Source organism: Mastigoproctus giganteus, chromosome 10 (assembly GCF_048544385.1).
Source record: "Mastigoproctus giganteus isolate SK-2022 chromosome 10, ASM4854438v1, whole genome shotgun sequence".
NCBI lineage: Eukaryota > Metazoa > Arthropoda > Arachnida > Uropygi > Thelyphonidae > Mastigoproctus > Mastigoproctus giganteus.
In genome coordinates, this window is record NC_143584.1 from 227,809,467 (window position 1) to 227,829,266 (window position 19,800).

At 36.2% G+C, this 19,800-nt stretch overlaps 1 protein-coding gene across 2 annotated transcripts in view; it reads right to left on the reverse strand.

Moving 5' to 3' along the window:
* Positions 1–243: 243 nt before the first annotated feature.
* The window catches only part of rept (RuvB-like helicase 2 rept), a 120,376-nt gene continuing 100,819 nt past the window's right edge, over positions 244–19,800 (reverse strand). Inside the window, exons 11-12 of one of the 2 annotated variants that reach the window (XR_016547576.1) lie at positions 18,303–18,501; positions 244–358 (exon numbers count right to left, since the gene is read on the reverse strand). Coding sequence is in view for 1 of the 2 variants with exons in the window: in XM_090383890.1 (XP_090240016.1) it covers positions 330–358 (29 nt within the window). In the remaining variant the exon portion in view is untranslated. The remainder of the gene's footprint in view (positions 359–18,302; positions 18,502–19,800) is intronic. The other variant, XM_090383890.1, reaches the window with a different exon arrangement.

Sequence of the window (19,800 nt, forward strand, 5' to 3'; positions counted from 1 at the left end):
ATGAAGGTAGTGTGTTCAAGGCGACTCACGGACACACATACATATAAGTTCATCCTACAATAAGTACAAAGACAGTGAGTATGTAGAATGACAAGATAATCCTCAGCTTTACCAAAGTTAATGTATTTTTGTTACTAAGCTTCATGAAAGCTATAAAATAAAAGAAGTAATTTCAACAAAATTTACTACAAAATAAATAAAAACTCAGTATGAAACTATTTATTATGGAATGCGATGATCTCTGCTAAATTCAAATGGAACTGGGAAGTATTACATGTGCATGTGATTTAATACAACACGGTGACAAGTTAAGCAGCAAGAGGTATTAGTTATGTCTCCATGGCTTCTTGATCGACACCTGAAATATTAAAATCATTATTAATAGCTGTTTTTTATGTCCATATTACATTTTTATCTAAAACGTTAAATAACTATTGAATTGTGAATAAATCCTTTGTTTCAAAAGATTAACTGATATTCAATAATCCTCAAAAGACAATAATTTATCTTTAAAAGAAAAAAAACAATCATTCCATTATAACTTTCTAGATAGTGAAATCAAAGAAAATATTTTATTTTATTATGCTATCTGTGGCCTTCTATCATGCAACGATGAAATACTCCTTTCAACACATACACACACACCCACCACGGGACTACAATAAATTAATATTAAGCTGTTAGTCACAATTTGGAAACTATCAGTCTAACAGAGTAAGGGTGATATGCTATCATAATGGTTAGACATTATTATAACAACAGCTGATAGCAGTCCTGTGTTTGATTTTGAGTGCATATTGTGCAATAATCAAACGAATGTGTGCTGCACACAACTGTTATACAATATTACCAATTCATAGTAGATGAATCCACTGTGTGAGTATAAAAGAAGTGGTGCCGTGGTAAAACAAGAAACAATCATGTGAGTCCAAAATGATCATAACTGCTAATATTTAGTGTAAATTCCTGCATTACTAAGAAAAATAAACAAGTATAAATAATAATATATGCCCATTAAAGCAAACAGTTGTATAATTAATACAGGTACTAACACTTAACTGCAAGGATTACTATACTGACATTAAAACTGCATTCACGACAAAAATGTCAAGCAAAAACGGTGTTGAAAAGCTACAGAGAAAAACTTAATATACTTTGACAGAAGCATCTAGGCTTTGTGGCAATCACCCTCTCTGCAAAAAAAAAAAAAAACTATCTTGACAGTAGAGGAAAAGAGAATCCTTTCTTAGTTGCAAAATGAATATGTATTTACACATTTAATTTACAACTAACATTTTAATGAAGAGATTACAGACCTATTTATTTTAAACTGATTGCTGCTATCTAAAAGAATCCAGTTTTTCTTTTATTGTCAATCTTTTTTTGTAATATATTACAAACAATGTAAATATATTACTGGCATATGTAACTTGGACTGGGATCTCAATAAAATAAGATACAGTAGACTCGGTTTTCCTGGATAGATGGTAAAATAAAAATCCTGGATAATCGATTTCCCGGACTTCTTATTCCAGGACTTCTTATGTAAGTCGAGTTTTACGTAACTAGAGAATGACTAAATGTTTGTTTATTTGGTTTTTAGGAGCATTAGCAACTAAGGCCATATTGCTCCAGGATATGCGGTGGTCATTCCCTGACCTTTCCACATCCTCCGTATTTGGTGGTGACGGGCTTGGACCCTGGTCTAATCAAGAAGCATGTGCTACGCACTGCTGCTCCTTCCCACCTGGCTATGGAGGCACCAGAATGACTAATAAAATATTGCTCCTATATCCGGGATATGCCAAAATTACAAAAACCCCATAATATCCTCAGAAGAATGAAGAAAAATAGTTATATATTTTTAATTAGTTCAATTAAAAACTTTATCTGGGGACAGCTGTGAAGTTGCTGGAGTGGCACATAAGAAAAGAAAACATTAAAGGAAGAAATTGTACAGTAAAAACTGATATGTATTTCGTAGCCTTGGTTATCATAGTTGACTGGTGCCAATCCCTTCACCGCTTCTCGTATTCTGTCTTTTTCCTTTATTATTGTGTTCACTGTTGACACTGATAAATCTAAATTCTACTTGATACTTGTTCATGTTTGACCATTTTCAAACATCCTTATTTTAATTTTCTGATCTGAATCGATTGCTTTCCTTTTTTTTTTTTTTTTTTTTTTCCGATAGATTTACTAGTACCATTGTCACTTATTCTCTTAGTCAGCACCATGATAATGGTCAAAATGAAAATTTTATGTAGAGAATTTCACAGGGTTAAGGCGTAAACTCACTATTATCACCCCACATGAGCTCACATTTTACTAAAACACCTTTCTGGAGGTCACTACCATAAAACAATTTGCATATTCCGGATTACTGGGCTTTTCTGTTACTGCAATTCATTATAAAAGGATAGTAAACTCAATTGTATTGCATTTGCAACAATACCGATGGCTGGAATTTTGTGGGATTTTACGTTATTATGGTGAAATTGTGTCCCCTTCACTGAAATCTTCAGCCATATAAAAAAAAAACCTAAATAAATTTTAAAAATCTTTTCTCCATTCCTATTTTTAAGCTTGTGACTCCAAATCTCGCATGCCATGATCGTCTTTATTTATTGCTTATTATTATTATTCTGTTTTAAATTTTACAATCCTAAAAAAGAAAAAACAAATTAACGTACGTTCGAAGTTACGTAAGTCGGCGGCTTACTACAGTACAGTGTATCCAAAAAGTTCAGGAACCTACGTAAAAAATATGGCGATAGATAAAAAACTTACCACGCACTACTCGCGTGTCCAATACAATGCTTCCCTTTATTTTTTACAATGTCGCATATGATTTGGTCACCAACATTATACTGGTTCTTTAGAGATTTAATGGATGCACTGTTTTCAAACTTTTGAATAATTTCAAGTTTTTGTTTAATTGAAAGAGCAACTCGTTTGCGTTTACCCATCATTTTTGCAATTTCTAAACAAAAAAAAAAAAAATTTTTGTTTCATTATCCCTGACATAAATAACAAAACAAAATTTTTCTCTTTGTGGTACGATGAAACAGAACAATCGAAGCGATGCACTAAAACAAATTAAACTTTTTTTTTTTTTTAGCATGGAGATCGCAAGATAATAATATCCCAATGACAACTTTATAACGCCCTGCTTGTCGCTTATTTATGACTTGGGAAAACATCTGTTTATACCTATTCTGGTTGGTTTTTTTTTTTTTTTTTTGAGTCTTGAAGTGTCCCGGTAAATCGAGTCTGCTGTATACCCTGCAGCCAAATGTATATTTGGCGTTATTTAATCTGTGATGCTATTGTATTTTTGTAAAAATATAAAACAACAATTTCATGCTTCCCTAGGTTAAAAGTCACCAAGCTATTATTTTGTCTTAATATTAAGAAGAAACACTTTTGATTATTTCTCAAACCTGTCAGTGGGCACATTCCATTTTTTAACATGAGTGGGAATACGATGCTATGTCAACCCTTAGATATTTACATGTTCATTTATGAATTTCCTCAATAAAATCATGTAATATCAAAAATAAAACATTGACAATAATTAACAATGCCAGTTTCTTTAAAAAAAGGAAAAAATTCTTAATCCAAGTGACCTCACATGATGTTTTCTGCAACTCAAGCTTCAAAACATCATATATAAATGGATACTAATGAAAGGTACCAATAATAATAATACTAAAAAATAAATTTCAGCCTATTCTTGATATGGCCAAAGCCAGATATCATAAAATAAGCATTGAGAAATATTATTCAATTAATTTTTCCAGACTTTCTTAAATTTATTAAAACTACCCACTTCATAACATTAAGTGGAAGTTTCAACAACTGTTGACTCACTGGCTGAATGCAATTTCCCCACATCTATTCTGCAACCATTCTTTTCCAATTTAAATTTACGCCTTCTTGTGTTTCATCTGATAAAGAGCAAAAGTGGTATAAGCATTTAGTTCACTTTAAAGATTTAAAAATTCAATTATGGCACAATGCAGATACCTAGTTTCTGGAGACTGAAATTTACAGAACTCCCAGTCTTTCTTGGTAAGAATATCTTTTTTTGTGCCCCCAACTAACCTTACTGTTCTTCTCTATAACCTCTCCAATTGGTCTATACCCATTCTAAAATAATGTTTCACACCTGTATGTAGTATTCCACATGTGGCTTAACCATTACCCTAATCAACAGTATGATAACCTCTTCGTCCCTACTGGCAACTTTTGCCCATCTTTGCCCCCCCACCTCTGTCAAAACCAGATGGTTTTATTGTCACTTCAGCCAAGGATAAAGCTGACCTGCTAGCATCCCATTTTTCCCTCCAACTCATATATTGATCTTGGTAAAACACCTCCCACCATTCCCAACATGCTCCGTTCAATGCCTCCTGCGGTCCAATCAAAAGGATGTAAGAAGGATTTTGATGAATCTTGATGCTAAGAAATACCAGGTGCTGATGGTATTTCTCCACTTGTTCTCAAAACCTGTGCTCCTGAACTTCTGTTCTTAGCCACCTTTTTTCACTTTCTTATTCTTATTCCAAAGGTGTTTTTCCTTCTGCTTGGAAATTTGCTCATATCCAGCCAGTTCCTAAAAAGTGTGACAAATCACTCCCATCCAATTACTGTTCCATTGCAATTACTTCTACTCTTTCTAAAGTAATGGAGAAATCAATTAACTGCCAACCTTTAACTATCTAGAAACTTTCCGTCTGATCAACGATCAAAAGTATGGATTCCGTCAGTGTTAATCCACTGGTGATATTCTGGCTTATGTTATGGACAAATTCAATGGAAAAGTTCAGTGAAACACAAGCAGTTGCTCTTGACATCTCAAAGGCTTTTGATTGTGTTTGGCATAAAGGTCTTCTAAAGAAGCTTCCATCTCATGGTTTGCCAACTGTTTTTTGTAATTGGTTATCCAGTTTTCTCTCTGACTGCTCACTGAGGGTGATAGTAGATGGCTCTCTGTTTTCTAACTTCTCCACTAATGCTGGTGTCCCCCAAGGTTCAGTTCTTTCCCCCACTCTTTTCCTCTTGTATATATAATGACCTTCTTCCATTAACTGCAAATCCTATCCATAGTTTTGCTGATGATAGCACTTTGCAATCCACTTTCCAGTTTGAGAAACCTTGCCCTGCTTAATCAGTTTCAACTTCCCGAATATCTGTTACCAATTCCTTAAATGACGATCTCAAGGTAATTTTCCAGTGCGGCAAAAACAACTTAGTTGATTTCAATCCTTCTAAAACCCAGTCCTATCTTATAGCTTGCAAAAAGGATTCTTCTGCTCCTATGTTTATCTTTGGTGACACTCCGAGTTCTAGGTAAGATGATACATCTCTTTTGGGAATTGCCGACTTCTAATCTCTCTTGGCACAAGCATATTACAAATATTGCTTCCTCTGCATCTAAAAAACTTCTCTTTCACTCTCAGCATTACTTTTCTACCAAACAACTGTTCACTCTGCACAAATCGCAAATCCACCCTACCATGGATTATTGTTCTCGTATATGGGGTGGTGCCCCCAAAACCTCTCTCAGGCTTCTAGATTCCATTCAGAAGAGGGCAGTTAGGTTAATTAATGACTCAGTGTAATGTAAACAAATATCTTTCATCTTCTCAACCTCCAACCCATGCACGGTACTAAATACTATAGGTTCTAATACCTCTCGTGTTTGGGGTTTTCATAAAAAATAAATAAATAAATTCAAGAAAGAACCAGACAAACTATTGGGGAAAAAAGTTGGAATAACTGAAATAGGAAGTGTTGTGGTTTTTTTTTTTGGCACATGCTGTATAAGCTTGCTTTTTGCATCATTTGCCACTGCTAATGCTAATGCAATGCTAAAGCATCCCTTAGTTGGTATAAGGATGTTGGCATTCAAGGTGAGCGGACACGTTTCGGCAGGGCTCCTCAGTTAAGTTGATTGGATTACTGTTGATTATTGTTTTTAAATATTTGATTTATTTAGTATATTGTTGGATTCTTCTGTTATAGGTTTTCCTGTAACAGTTTGATTTTTTAATATTATAGATACCATTTTTTAAAGTTAATTTTCATTGATATTTACCTAATTTTATAATGGTAATTACGAGATCTGCCTTAAACACATCACAGGGTATCGTGACTCACACGGAAATAGCCGATGGCAATTTACGGGTGAGTGATGATTTAATCCGTTGCGGAACCTGTGGAATGTTTTCCAAGGTCGACCTGGTGACTAATCATAGCTCACCTGGGGATTCTTTTCTTTGTGATCGATGTAGGAGTGCACCAATCTTAAATTACAACTTGCTGCACTGATGGAACAATTTGAGTCACTGAAAACACGGGTGCTTGCCCTCGAGAATAATGCATCTGGGAGCTCGTCAGGGACTCAAGACTCTAGCACTCTACCAAGTGATGCACTCCCGATTCGGGCCTCAAAACAGAAAAACCAAGTGCAAACTACTCTGGTTCAAAAGGACTTTGTTTTATTAGGAGACTCTATTGTCAGGGAAATGGAGAATACTTTTTGTAATAAGGATAGGTGGAGTAGAATCAGGGTATGTCTGCCGGGAGCAACTATTAATGATGTCACCAACAGACTGTCAGATTTTAAAGGGGGTAAATAGAATATTATTATTCATGTGGGGACTAATGACATTAAACGTACACGATCTGACAATTTGTTGTAAAAATACAGGACTATGATGAGGAAATGCCACGAGCTAGACCACAATGTCTTATGTGTCTGCAATTCTGCCCAGATACGATAGGAGGGATTATATGTTAAAAGTCTTGTGGTTTAACTCAAGACTTGAAGGACTCTGCAAGGCTTTTGGGGGGAAATTTCTATCAGCTTGGCCCACACTTGTAGGTAGAAGGAATTTGTTTTGTAGAGACGGGATACACTTAAACAAAGGTGTAAACGTTTTTGCCAGTATTATTGAGGATACCTTAAAGGTTCAGGAAAACTGTTAGTTAGGGGAGGGGGATGTGGGTAATACTGACACACGTTTATCTGATAATATTGGTCAAAGTAACTCTTGCACATAAATCAAGAGTTCTTATCTGTTACCCCAACTGGACATATTATATAGATGATATGTCCAGTTGTTTCAAGAAACGTTGGGCAGAAACGTTTCAAGTGAGCGGATAGCTAATGCCAGGGAAGAGAGCCTAAAAAACTTCAAGGGTTGTTAAATATACAAGAACAGTAAGTCTTAATTGTTTATATAGTAATGTTAGAAGTGTCGTCAATAAAATGAGCGAATTCAAACTGCTGGTTAAAACAAGTAATGCGAACATAATAGGGCTTACGGAAACGTGGTGCCACCCTGAAATAGGGAATGATGAGTTTCAGTACAGCTTGTATAATGTATTTAGGAAGGATAGGGTAGATAGAAGGGGTGGTGGGATATTGCTTCTTATCAGAAGCAGCCTGAGTGCGACAATAGCTTTCACAGATTCAGACATTTCACGTGCTAGAATAGAATCTGTATGGTGTGAGATAGTTGGAAACAAAGGTATAATGCGAGTAGGAGTAATCTATAGACCAGGTGATTGTGAAGATTATGACAAAAGCCTCTACATGCAAATGGAATGGGGAAGTAAGCGTCAATGTCTTATTATGGGTAATTTCAATTTGCCTCTAATTGATTGGAGTAAATGGGAAGAAAACTCGACATGGGGAACAAAATTTTTAAATCAACTAGATGACTGTTATTTGTATCAACATGTCAGGGAAAGTACTAGAGAAAAGAATATCCTAGACCTCATCATCACACATGAATCAGATGACATAACAGGGCTGACAGTAGAGGAATCAGTACCAGGAAGTGATCACGGAGTTCTACGGTGGACGATGAAGAGAGAGAGAGGTAGCAGTAGCTAGAGACAAAGGAATGGGTATAATTTCAGAAAAGAAATTACAATGTCTTAATGTGCTACATGGCCTCTATTAACTGGGTAGATATCGCACAGAGAACGAATTCAATTGAACTGTGGTATGCTTTTAATATGCCTTGAATGCATATTTACCATTAAAAATATACTCCACGAGGAGGGTTCCAAGTTGGATGAATAGTGAAGTTGCCACATTACTTGAGCAGAAAAAGGTAGCATGGAAAAGTTACAGAGCAATAAAAAGTACTGAAGCCTATAACAGCTACAAGATGATCTGTAATAGAGCCACAGAAAAGGTTCGACAGGCAAAGGCAGTTTATGAGAAATCGCTAGAAAACAGGGGGGGGGATAAGGAATTCTTCACATAAATGCTAAGAAGAGCAGGACAAACAAGATCAGACCTTTACATAAGGGAAAGGGAATAGTATTAAATACACCAGCTGCCATTTCAGGTGAACTGAACAGTTATTTTGCATCGATATTTACAGATGAAAAACCTTTTGTGGCAATGGGAAACTGTGGGAGCGAAGTTGAAAAATATGTAATTAATGATATTGAAATTTCGCAAGATTATTTAATGAAAAAACTTTCGAGCCTACAGGCCAGTAAGGCTCCTGGAGTTGATGGAATATACCCTATAATCTTAAGGGAGGCAGCAAGTGAGTGCATTGAACCATTGAGGCTAATTATGCGAGCATCACCAGACTCTGGGGAGATTCCGTTGGATTGAAAAAGTGCCAATGTATCTCCCATACATAAGGGAGGTTCTAAGAGTGAAGTGGGAAATTATCGACCTATCAGTCTGTTATTGTTGTTATTTGGTTTTTTTTTAGGAGCATTAGCAACTAAGGCCATATTGCTCCGGTGCGGTGGTCATTCCCTGACCTTTCCGCATCTTCCGTATTTGGTGGTGACGGGCTCGAACCCCGGTCTAATCAAGAAGCGTGTGCTACGCACTGCTGCTCCTTCCCACCTGGCTACGGAGGCGCCTCTATCAGTCTGACTTCAGTGGTAGGGAAAATCATGGATGCAATGATCAAGGGTGGAATTCAGGATCATTTCGATAGAATTGAAATTCTCAAGGATACTCAGCATGGTTTTGTAAAGGGAAAATCATGTTTAACAAATCTGGTTCACTATTTTGAAAGGGTCACTCATGAGCTAGAATTAGGGAATAATTTCGACATTGTTTATTTAGATTTCAGCAAAGCTTTTGACTCAGTCCCACATGAGCGGTTGCTTTATAAGATGGAACAGATTGGAATCACTGGGAAAATGCTTAGATGGATATCGGGATGACTTCAGGGCAGGAGGCAGAGGGTTGTGATAAATGGCTATTCCTCAGATTGGGTTGATATAAGAAGTGGGGGTCCCCAAGGATCAGTATTAGGACCACTGTTGTTTTTAATTTTCATAAACGACATTGATGAAGGGAAAGAGGGCGTGATGCCTAAATTTGCAGATGATGTTAAAATTGGTAGAGTAGTTAATGATCACTGTCAAATTGAGCTGCTTCAGAGAGACCTATATAGACTTCAGGAATGGTCAGAAAAATGGCAGCTATGCTAAGTGTAAGGTATTACACCTGGGAAACAGTAATCCCAGTACTGGAGGAAAGAGACTTTGGTGTTACAATACGGTCAGACATGAAATTCTCTGAGCATTGTAAACAGGTTGCAAGGAAGACCCATGGTCTCCTATCGATGATCTATTGAACTTTTGCAAGTAGAGATAGGGACATGATAATCCCATTATATAAGGCTTTTGTTTGACCACACTTGGAATACTGTGTTCAAGTATGAGACCGCATCTAAAGAAAGACATTGAGCTTCTTGAAAGGGCGCAAAGACGGGTAACTCGCCTGGTGAGATCAGCAAAAGGGCGTCCTTATGAAGAAAGACTTCGAATAAATGGGTTGCAGAGTTTGGAAATTAGACACCTTAGAGGAGATTTGACTGAGGTGTTTAAGGCTCTGAGAGGCATCAGTAAAATGAATGAGGACGAAATTTTCAAGATTATAAATGATGCTAGAACTAGGGGACATAAATTCAAGTTATGGGAGGAGATGTTTAGATTGGACTGCAGGAAGTTTTATTTCAGCCAGCGAGTTATAAATTACTGGAATAAGTTGCCTACATGGGTGGTAGAAGCTGACAGTTTGGGGAAATTCAAAGGTCATCTGGATAGTACCTTTGGGTGAGGGAAACGCATAGGATGATAGGTTTAATTTCCTTTTCTTTTATTAATTTTTTCTTTTTTTTTTTTTATCTTTGTTTTAGTCGTTATTTTATTATTTTTTTTGGCTGGTGCAGCATAAGCCATAGGCTTTCTTGCACCATGCGGCCATTACTAATACTAATACTAATACTAATAAAACAGCATCATCTATGATTACCGCTCTGGGCATTCCCCATATGGCATTTACATTTTTTAAAAACATCATCTGGCCCTATCTAAAAAGAGTTTAAAATTTGCAAAAACAAAATCCCTTCTCATTTTCCCTTGACAGCAGTTTATTTCTTTGAATAAATCCCACATGAATGTTTTAATCACACTCACCTAAAGGTTCCTTTACTTCAACATGTTTAACAAGTTTTCTAAAACAAAACTTAATTTTTGAAGAATAATGCTGCTTCAATAATGAAACTATCTGGCTAGCTCTTTTAAGTTCAGTTTTGGAATCAGTGTTATTCATCAAAGGGTGATGATAAGGACTAATTATCATGGAGATTTTAAAAAGTGATGAAGCAGTAGTAGTAGTAGTAGTGGCATGTGATGCAAGAAAGCAAGTGTATAAGCTTATGCAGCATCAACCAAAAAAAAAATCACACCATTCCCTCCAAATGCCTGTCCAGTTCATCCTTAAATTTATTTAACCTATCAACTTCCACAACGACAGATAGAAGTTTATTCCAGCAATTAACCACCCGCTGGCTAAAGGCAAATTTCCACACATCTATTCTACATCTGTCTTTTCTTAATTTGAATTTATGCCCCCCTTAGGTTCGTAATCTGAACAAGTGGAAGGATCCCATCAGAATTCAGCGTGCTCAACCCATTCAAGGCTTTATACACCTCAATCAGATCACCGTGCAGGTGCCTAGTCTCCAGCCACTGCAATTTGCAGAACTTAAGCCTCTCCTGGTAAGAGGATCCCTTCATTCCCCTCACCAATCTTGTTGCCCTTCTCTGTACACGCTCAAGCAAATCTACATCCTTCCTAAAATGAGGCCTCCAAACCTATACACAGTACTCAAGGTGCTGCCTGACCATTGCCTTATACAGAGGGACAATCACCTCCTTCTCCCTGCTAGCAAAATTCCTATATAACATTGACAAAACCCCATGACCTGCCCTGGCAGCCTGTCTGCATTGCTCAGAAAACTTCATATCTGACTGCACAATTACTCCCAGGTCCTTTTCATTTTCTATCACCTTAAGTGTAGTACCACACAGTTGGTACGTTTCTCTGGGGTTACTTCTTCCCATATGCAGTACTTTGCATTTGTCAAGGTTAAACTTCAGTTGCCACTTCTTAGCCCATTTGCCCAAATTATCTAGATCCTGTTGCAGTAGCACACTGCCATTACTGTCGTTAAGAACCCTGCCAACCTTTGTATCATCTGGAAACTTTGACACTAAGCCTGATATACCTTCATCAATATCATTGATAAATATACAAAACAACAGTGAACTCAAAACCGAACCCTTTGGGACTCCACCAATAACATTAGTCCATGAAGAGCAGCACCCATTAATTACCACCCTCTGTCTTCTCCCACTCAACCATCCTTTTATCCATTGTAGCAACTTACCCTTAATACCACTCTGCTCCAATTTGTACAATAGTCTTCCATGCGCAACAGTGTTAAAAAGCTTTCCTGAAATCCAAATATATGATATCAAAATTATTTTTTGCATCCAGTTCCTTTGTAACCACATCATAATACCCAATCAAATGTCAGACAAGACTTTCCCTTAACAAACGCATGCTGTGTCTGAATTATTGCTGCAGTCTTGTCTAGATGATCCTGCAATGCATCTTTAACCAGTGACTCCATTATTTTACCTGGAACAGAAGTTAAACTAATTGGTCTGTAATTACTCGTGTCACTCTTCGATCCCCCTTTGTGAATTGGGGATACATTTGCACATCTCCAGTCTGTGGGGACCTCCCCCGTGTCCAAGGATGCTCTCATAATTATGGCTAAGGGTTTGCTTAGTTGCTTTGCCGCCTCCTTTAATATAACTTTAAGTTTTTTATAGACACTACTAACAGAAAAAAAAAAAAAAAAAGTCTAATGCTTTTTGCTTGAAAGTAAATTATCTTACTACAAATAAAGTGTATCATTTTAAACATTATGGTACATACAATAGACATAAATTTCTCTGAAGATATAATCAAAAAAATAAAAAAAAACATTCTAATTTAATATTCATCACAACTTCATTGTAACTTTTATTACATAAAGCTGTAATAAAAGTTAGAATTAAGTTGGAAATGCTGCTGGCCATAGTGAATGTATTAGATGTATGTGTGTGTGTGGATTTACATTCTTTACACCAATTGTAAAGGCAATCTATTCTTTTAAATTGCTTAACTAAATGACAAATAGTTATCTTAAGTTGGTGTATTCAGAGATTCCAGAGAAGGAAAACAAAAAGGTGGGCAGAGGACAGAAAAATCCCAAAATATGGAACTGGGATAATATGGGTATGGGATAAGCTACACTAGTCAGATTGCACACACACACAAATATATTTGTGCATTCTAGATACAAAGTCAATATGCCACGTATAGTTAGCACATTTGAGAAGTAACTTATAAGGTTCCACATTGAGTTCTAAATAGGATTTCTATCTAGTAATAGTAATGGCAAATGATGGAAGAAAGCAAATTTATATAGCAACCAACCAAAATAATAATAAAGGAAAAAAAAAACATTCACCCATCTGTACCCTCCAAGAATTTATCTAGTTCTCCCTTGAATTTATTCAATCCATCCACTTCCACAACAGATGGAAGCCTGTTCCAACTACCAACTACCTTTGGCTGAAGGCAAATTTCTGCACAACTATCTTGCAACCATCCTTCCTCAACTTGAATTTATGCACCCTCATGTGCATAGTCTTAGGCAAGTGAAAGAATACCATTAACATTCAGTTTACCCAAACCATTCAAGGTTTTAAACACCTCAATCAGATCACCCTGCACAGTACCACACAGTTGATAAGTTACCCATGTGCAGTAACTTGCATTTGTCAATGTTTAACTTCAACTGCCATTTCCCAGCCCATCAACCCAATTTTCCTAGATCTTGTTGCAATGCAACACAAACCCTTCCACTTCTCTTAAACACTTGTTCTTTGGAAAATTTGGTGCACTAATTACCCAGGCCATTTTCTTATGGTACTCCAGTACACCTCATGGCGAGGGTCTCTACTCCGTCCTGCTGTGATTAGGAATAATAAATTCTTCTAAAGAGTTCTTCCAGTCTGACAGGATTAAAACTGAACTTCTATAAATGAGTGACCAGTGGCAAAATCACTATAGCATGGAGGACCCCAGCAAACACAGCTTGGTTCATAGTATGAGACCAAATATTCCCATGAATCATTCAACATGTCCTGCATGACTTGCCAAAAATTTGCCTTCAGGGCATAGTTCATAGGTTATTCAGCATATACATAATGCTCTGCATGTCCCCCCCCCAAAACACAAAGAAATCAGACAGTGCTATGACTAGTGATTTAGAGGCCAAGCAATAGGTCTAATACAATGAAGCTAACATTCATTAATGTTTCAAACAGGCAATTACAAACTTTTAATATACAGCCATTTGCCTACTTATGTAAGGGTTGCGCTCCGCTGTACTCAACTTTACGTTGAATTTTACGTAAGTCAGAATTTCCCTAAATGTTTATGCAGCACTCGCAACTATGCACGCTGAATTTGATTGAATCAAAAAAGAAATGTTTGACGAACATGTAAATAGAATTATTTATTCAATTTTTTAATCTCATGTGCAGGAAAAATTACAGAAGTGTACAAAATTACAAAAATGAGAGAGGAGACAGGCATAATGTCAGCAAGTTTTACCTTTTGAGCATCATTGCCAGAATTAACTCTCCAGCTGATAAGAACACCGCCGTGGAAGTTGAGGGCTGCGGAGATTTAGAAGAGGTTTTCCCAACAATCACAAAATTTCTCTGCAGCTGCAGAATCAGCACTTTAATGTTTCCAAAACTTACTTTAATGTTTTGGAAACAATTGCGATGCTTGAACCTATTAAATCACCCGTTGCTTTCCATGAACTTGGCTTGGGGTTCGCTGTACTTATCCTTAATATCTTCATAAATACTTGTTGCTTTTGCTTGAATAGCCATTGGACTCAGGAGCACTTGCTTCTTAATCTGATTTTCCATCCTCGATATAGCACCTGAATGCTGTTTGTGATCACTGTTGAAATTAAATGCATTTATTCTTTAACATGTTCTTTTATACGTGCACTGTCCCTTAAAATAGTATTCCCTGTTGAAGCAGTGAGACCTAATTCCGTGCAATAGATGACAAACTTTGTTCTGCTTTGTACTTCTTAATTAATCATATTAATTTCTAAATCAATTTTGTTTCATTTCCTAGCACTACTAGCACTTGCACTTTCTGTTGGTCCCTTTCCCTTTACCATTGTAATAAGTAGGAATGAAGAAAAGATTTTGAAAATGCATTTATGTTTTTTTTATGATTGAAGATTTCAGTGGAGGGGAACTCATTTCACCATAATACCGTAACATAAAAACCCACAGAATTCCAATTATTGGTATCACCGCAAATGCAATAAGATCGAGTTCTACCCGTTTATAATAGATTGCACTAACAGAAAAGCCCAATAAACCAGAAAGTACAAATTGTTTTATGGCAGTGACCTTCAGAAGTGTGTTTTAGAAAAATATCACAAAGGCATTCAAGATCAATTCTGATAACGGAACATACGATAACGATGAAAGTGTAGTGCAATTTCCATTATAAAAATGACCTTTTAGAGAGATAAATAGTTTAGTTATATAGCAAAAATTCCGACTTCTGAGGTCTTGAAACGAATTACCAAAAAAAAAAATGTTATTGGGTTCACATTACAATATTTTCACAATACTTCCATTTATTCCTACAGGATGCAAAATACGTTTCCATGATTTGTTTAAATTTTCACTGGCTGGAAAAAACTTGTGCAAAGTCGAATTTCCGTAAGTCGAGTATTACATAAGCCATGGAGTGCCTGTAGTTGTGTTCCACCTGTGCTAGAAAATGGCCACATTCATGTTTCCCATGTTTGACATGGCATGAGAAACTGTTAGTATTAGTAGTGGCAAATGATGCAAAAAAAACCCTTCCCATTTCACCTATCCACCTCATCCAACAGTTTCTCTACTTCTTTCTTGAATTTATTCAGGCTATCCACTTCCACAACATCAGACGAAAGTTTGTTCCAGCAATCAATCTAATCTGCAACCACCCTTCCTCAATTTGAATTTATGTTTCATCATGCGCATAGTCCGAGCAAAAGGCAGAATACTTCAGCATTTAGCTTGCTAAATCCATTCGAAACTTTAAACACTTTAATAAGATCACCTCGCAGGCGCTTAGTCTCCAGATGCTGCAATTTGCAGAACTGAGCCTTTCTTGGTGTTGAAGCATGTCCAGGAACAGTGCCTATTACACTATTTCCTTGGTTTAAAAAAGGACACAGGACAAGGTATAACATGTCACACCAGATATGCTATATCTTGAGTTGCCCTTTCAAGTTCGTAGATAACATGGAAGTTTCCGGTGCGTATATGATGTTGGATATTCACCCTTTCATTGATGTGAAATATTGCCTAATCTGTGAACTGCCACCTGTTTTAAAAGTTTATATCCAATTTCATTTGCTGAGATAAATAGCAAGCACCACATGTAATGCATACAAATATGAAACACTGATAATTTCAACTGTATAAGGCTTGAATATGCTAAATGCAATATGGCAACTTTTCAAGCACTGCAAACAATGAGATACCACATTATATATATATGTCACACAAACTGCTACAGACTGTCATTAAGCCGCAGGCAGAGGTGGAAATGATTCTTGCACTGCTTCTATTTGAATGAGCAGCAGCCTGGAAAGCAAATTGCTGGGAATTTCCAAGACTGCTGGGAGTCATAGTGGAACAAGTAAATACATGGGCTATGTTAGGGTAACTAAGAGTAAAAACAGGTGCATGTATACTTGCATGTACACCAGTGCTAGAAGTATAGTAAACAAATTTGATGAATTTGAAGTGCTGATCAAAACATCAAAGGCAGCTACTGTTGGGATATCAGAGACATGGTGTCACACAGATATAAGCAGTGCAGAATTGGAATTTGGGGAGTACAATGTGTACAGAAAGGATAGACAGGGTAGGAAGGGAGGAGGGGGTTATGCTGTTAGTTAAGAAACACATAAAATCTAAGGAAGTGCATCCAGTTGACATGGGTGGACAGTGCAATGTTGAGTCTGTTGGTGTGATATAAACACTGGGAAAGGGAAAATGAGAGTAGGAGTGTGTTATAAGCCTAATGACTCTGATGAGAACAACAAACTGTTGTGCAGAGAAATAGAGTGGACCAGTAAATCAGAATGTCTTGTAATGGGGAATTTTAACTTTCCAGATATTGACTGGAACATGATTTGGTCACTCGCACACTAGCAAGACTTTTGTGGATTTATTAGAGGGAGTAATACTCTTAATCTGATTATCAGCAGTGATTATTTAGGCATTAAGAATTTGCAGTTAAAGGAACCACTAGGTGACAGTGATCACAGTGTACTGATGTGGGATTTACTTAAAGATGTAACTACCATCAAGGGTAAAGGGCTTTTGTTTTCGTAAAGGTGACTACAGTGGTCTCAGACAGCTTTTAAATTCTATACAGTAGGATCAACTGATGATGTTACCAAATAGTCCAAATTGGAGGCCTTCAGTGACTTAATCTTGGAGGCTACTATGCTTTTCATACCAACTAAGAAATACTGTTCAAGGTTTAGGCCTAAGTGGATGTCAGATGAATTAATGAGGCTCGTGGCAGAGAAGAAAAATGCATGGGATGCATATAAATTATCAGGCGACACAGAAGCCTACGGCAGATATAATCAAGTCACAAATCTTTGCCAAAGTCAAAGATTTGTGACTTGAGAAATTTTTGCAAAGGATGCAAAGAAAAACAGCAAAGAATTCTTTACATATGTAAACTCTAGAAGGAAGGGGATGAATCGAATTGGTCCACTTAACATAGATGGTTTAACTATTGATGATCCTGCTGAAGTAGCTGATAAACCGAATGAATATTTTGCATCTACTTATACAGCATCAGCTAAAAAAAAAAAAAAAAAAACTTCCTATTTCACCAATCCATTTGCTCCAAAAGTTTGTCCAATTCTTCCTTGAATTTATTTAAGCTATCAACTTCCACAATGACATATGGAAGTTTGTTTACAGCAATCAACTATGGTGTTACACTTAGGAAAATTTTAGACTTCAGAGACATGCTGAACTAGTGCTGCCCTCCCATTACATTCACAAAATTCATATAACCACTGGATACACAGTACTCACTATCATGCACTACATAACCAGACATACACACACGGAACAGATTAATGTGTCTGCTCACCTACTGGTTTGTTTTCAAAATGTTTTACTTTTATTTATAGTCAACGGAATCCCACTATATATTATCTACAATCATTTCTGGAATATCTAAATCATCAAAAAGATTTTGCTGAATTCTATATTCTGGACTGTAGGTGTTAAGATGTGAAATTTCTAAGAACAGTAATAATTGTGAGATAGAGTTTAATTTTTTTTAAGCAATTCGGCAACAACAGATAAATTGTAATTACAGGTAGGAATGCAGCAACCATCCTGTTAGACATCACTTTCTTTAATAACCTATTAAAATTTGACATAGCTACACAGTCCAAATGTAAGAGTATCTTTTATTACTATTTCTCATATGCTTCTATATAAAAAAGGATTGATAATTTACTAACCACTTTACCCCTTTTTCCTTATAGGTAAAAGTTACTTCACTTGAGATGCAGTGAAAGCCAAAGAAACAGGTGTAACAAGGAAGATTATATAATATCATGTGGATAGGAGGAATGCTACTTAATAAAATGCTATGATTTACAATATTCATACAATGTTAACTGTTTCCACTCAATAAACAGTTATACGAAGAGAGGTTTGGAGTGTTTATTCACCGAATTATGCTCATAAACTTCATATCATAAATCTTCTCATTATATGAATATATTTTTGATACTGGCAATTATATTACGTATGTCAAACTTAACTGATTTTGAGGCCCTTTTCTGAATGCATCAGGCAACATGGATGGCAACTATTTGCAGAGCTAGGTAAAGAACAATTGGGATCCTGTCTCTGATATAAATCCAGGAGTTCCAGAGCTCTAATAGGAAGCGACTATAGGTTGAAATTGTCCTGGGCCGATTGAAGGCTTTCTGCAGCCTTGTTTATCTGTAGTCTATTTATCTATAAATGGTAAACTTTAGTCTAGTCATCTATAAACAAAATATACAGATAGAGTACTAGTAATTGAAGAACTTCCTATTAATAAAGGCAGGAAGAAGCCAAAAAAAGTTTACAGTGCTCAATGCAAACAACTGCCCGATTATTCTATTTTTAAATTTACACATTTTTGTTTTATATTTATTTAAGTGTACCAAAATTATTTCCTACTGTGATGAGGGTTTCCTACTTTTATGGGGTATTGAATAAAAGAATAAATTGGTTTATCTATAAAAGAAAAAAGTTATGAAATTTTTGAAAGTATTTAATTTATTTTTAGCCTTCACAGACTGATTCTTGAATAAACATATACTATTTTACATCCCTACAAAATCAAGGTTTTACTTGGCTCAATTATATGGATCATTTTTTACTCCTCCACTTAATTTGAAACCCCGAACCTAATGCAGAACATAAACAATAACTTTCACTATTTTGTAAACAGCATAACCAGAATGGCAAACATGTACAAATTAGATATTTGAAGCAGGGGACCATCTAAAGGGATGATTTTAAAAAAAATTCTGAATTGATTTTCAAATTATTTTATGCTGTAATAATAATATAAATCGTATTAAAACAAATAAGTTTTTCTCATGACCTGCAGATGTCATTTAAAATGAATAAATGTTTTAAAAACTAAATAAAATACAGAGGACATAAAGGAAAAAAACCTTATGGAACCACCAGCAATATATTGCAGTTCCAATGTGCATACACCAAATAAAAGTAAACTGCAGCCATTATCAACCCACTGCAGGATGGAAGCCTCCCCAACAATTTGAGGGAAATGGACCATAATCTGCCATGCTGGTCCACTGCAGGTTGGCAGATCGACCGTATTTAGCAGTGAGGGGTTTGAACCCCGGCCTACTCAAGGAGCGTGTGCTACTGCATTCCCGCTCCTGACCACTCAGCTGCGGAGGCCTTCCACATACACACTTCAAAAAATAAAATTTTTAAAATTTAAAATTGTAAAATAGCTAATGCCATTACGGTGTTTTCAAAATTACAAAAAGGAGGAAAACTTTCTCATTTCTCTCTCTCTCTCTCTCTCTCTCTCTCTCTCTCTCTCTCTCTCTCTCTCTCTCTCTCTCTCAACCCCCCCCCCCTTCTGTGCCTGGAAGGATCCTGTAAATCACAAAGTACAAGAGATGATGAGAAAGCCCTGCTACTTTTAACTTGAAGAAGTAAATTCAGAAAAGAACAATTATTAGTATAAGCTTTAGGTTTTTTATATAGAAAAAAAATTTTGTATAAAAA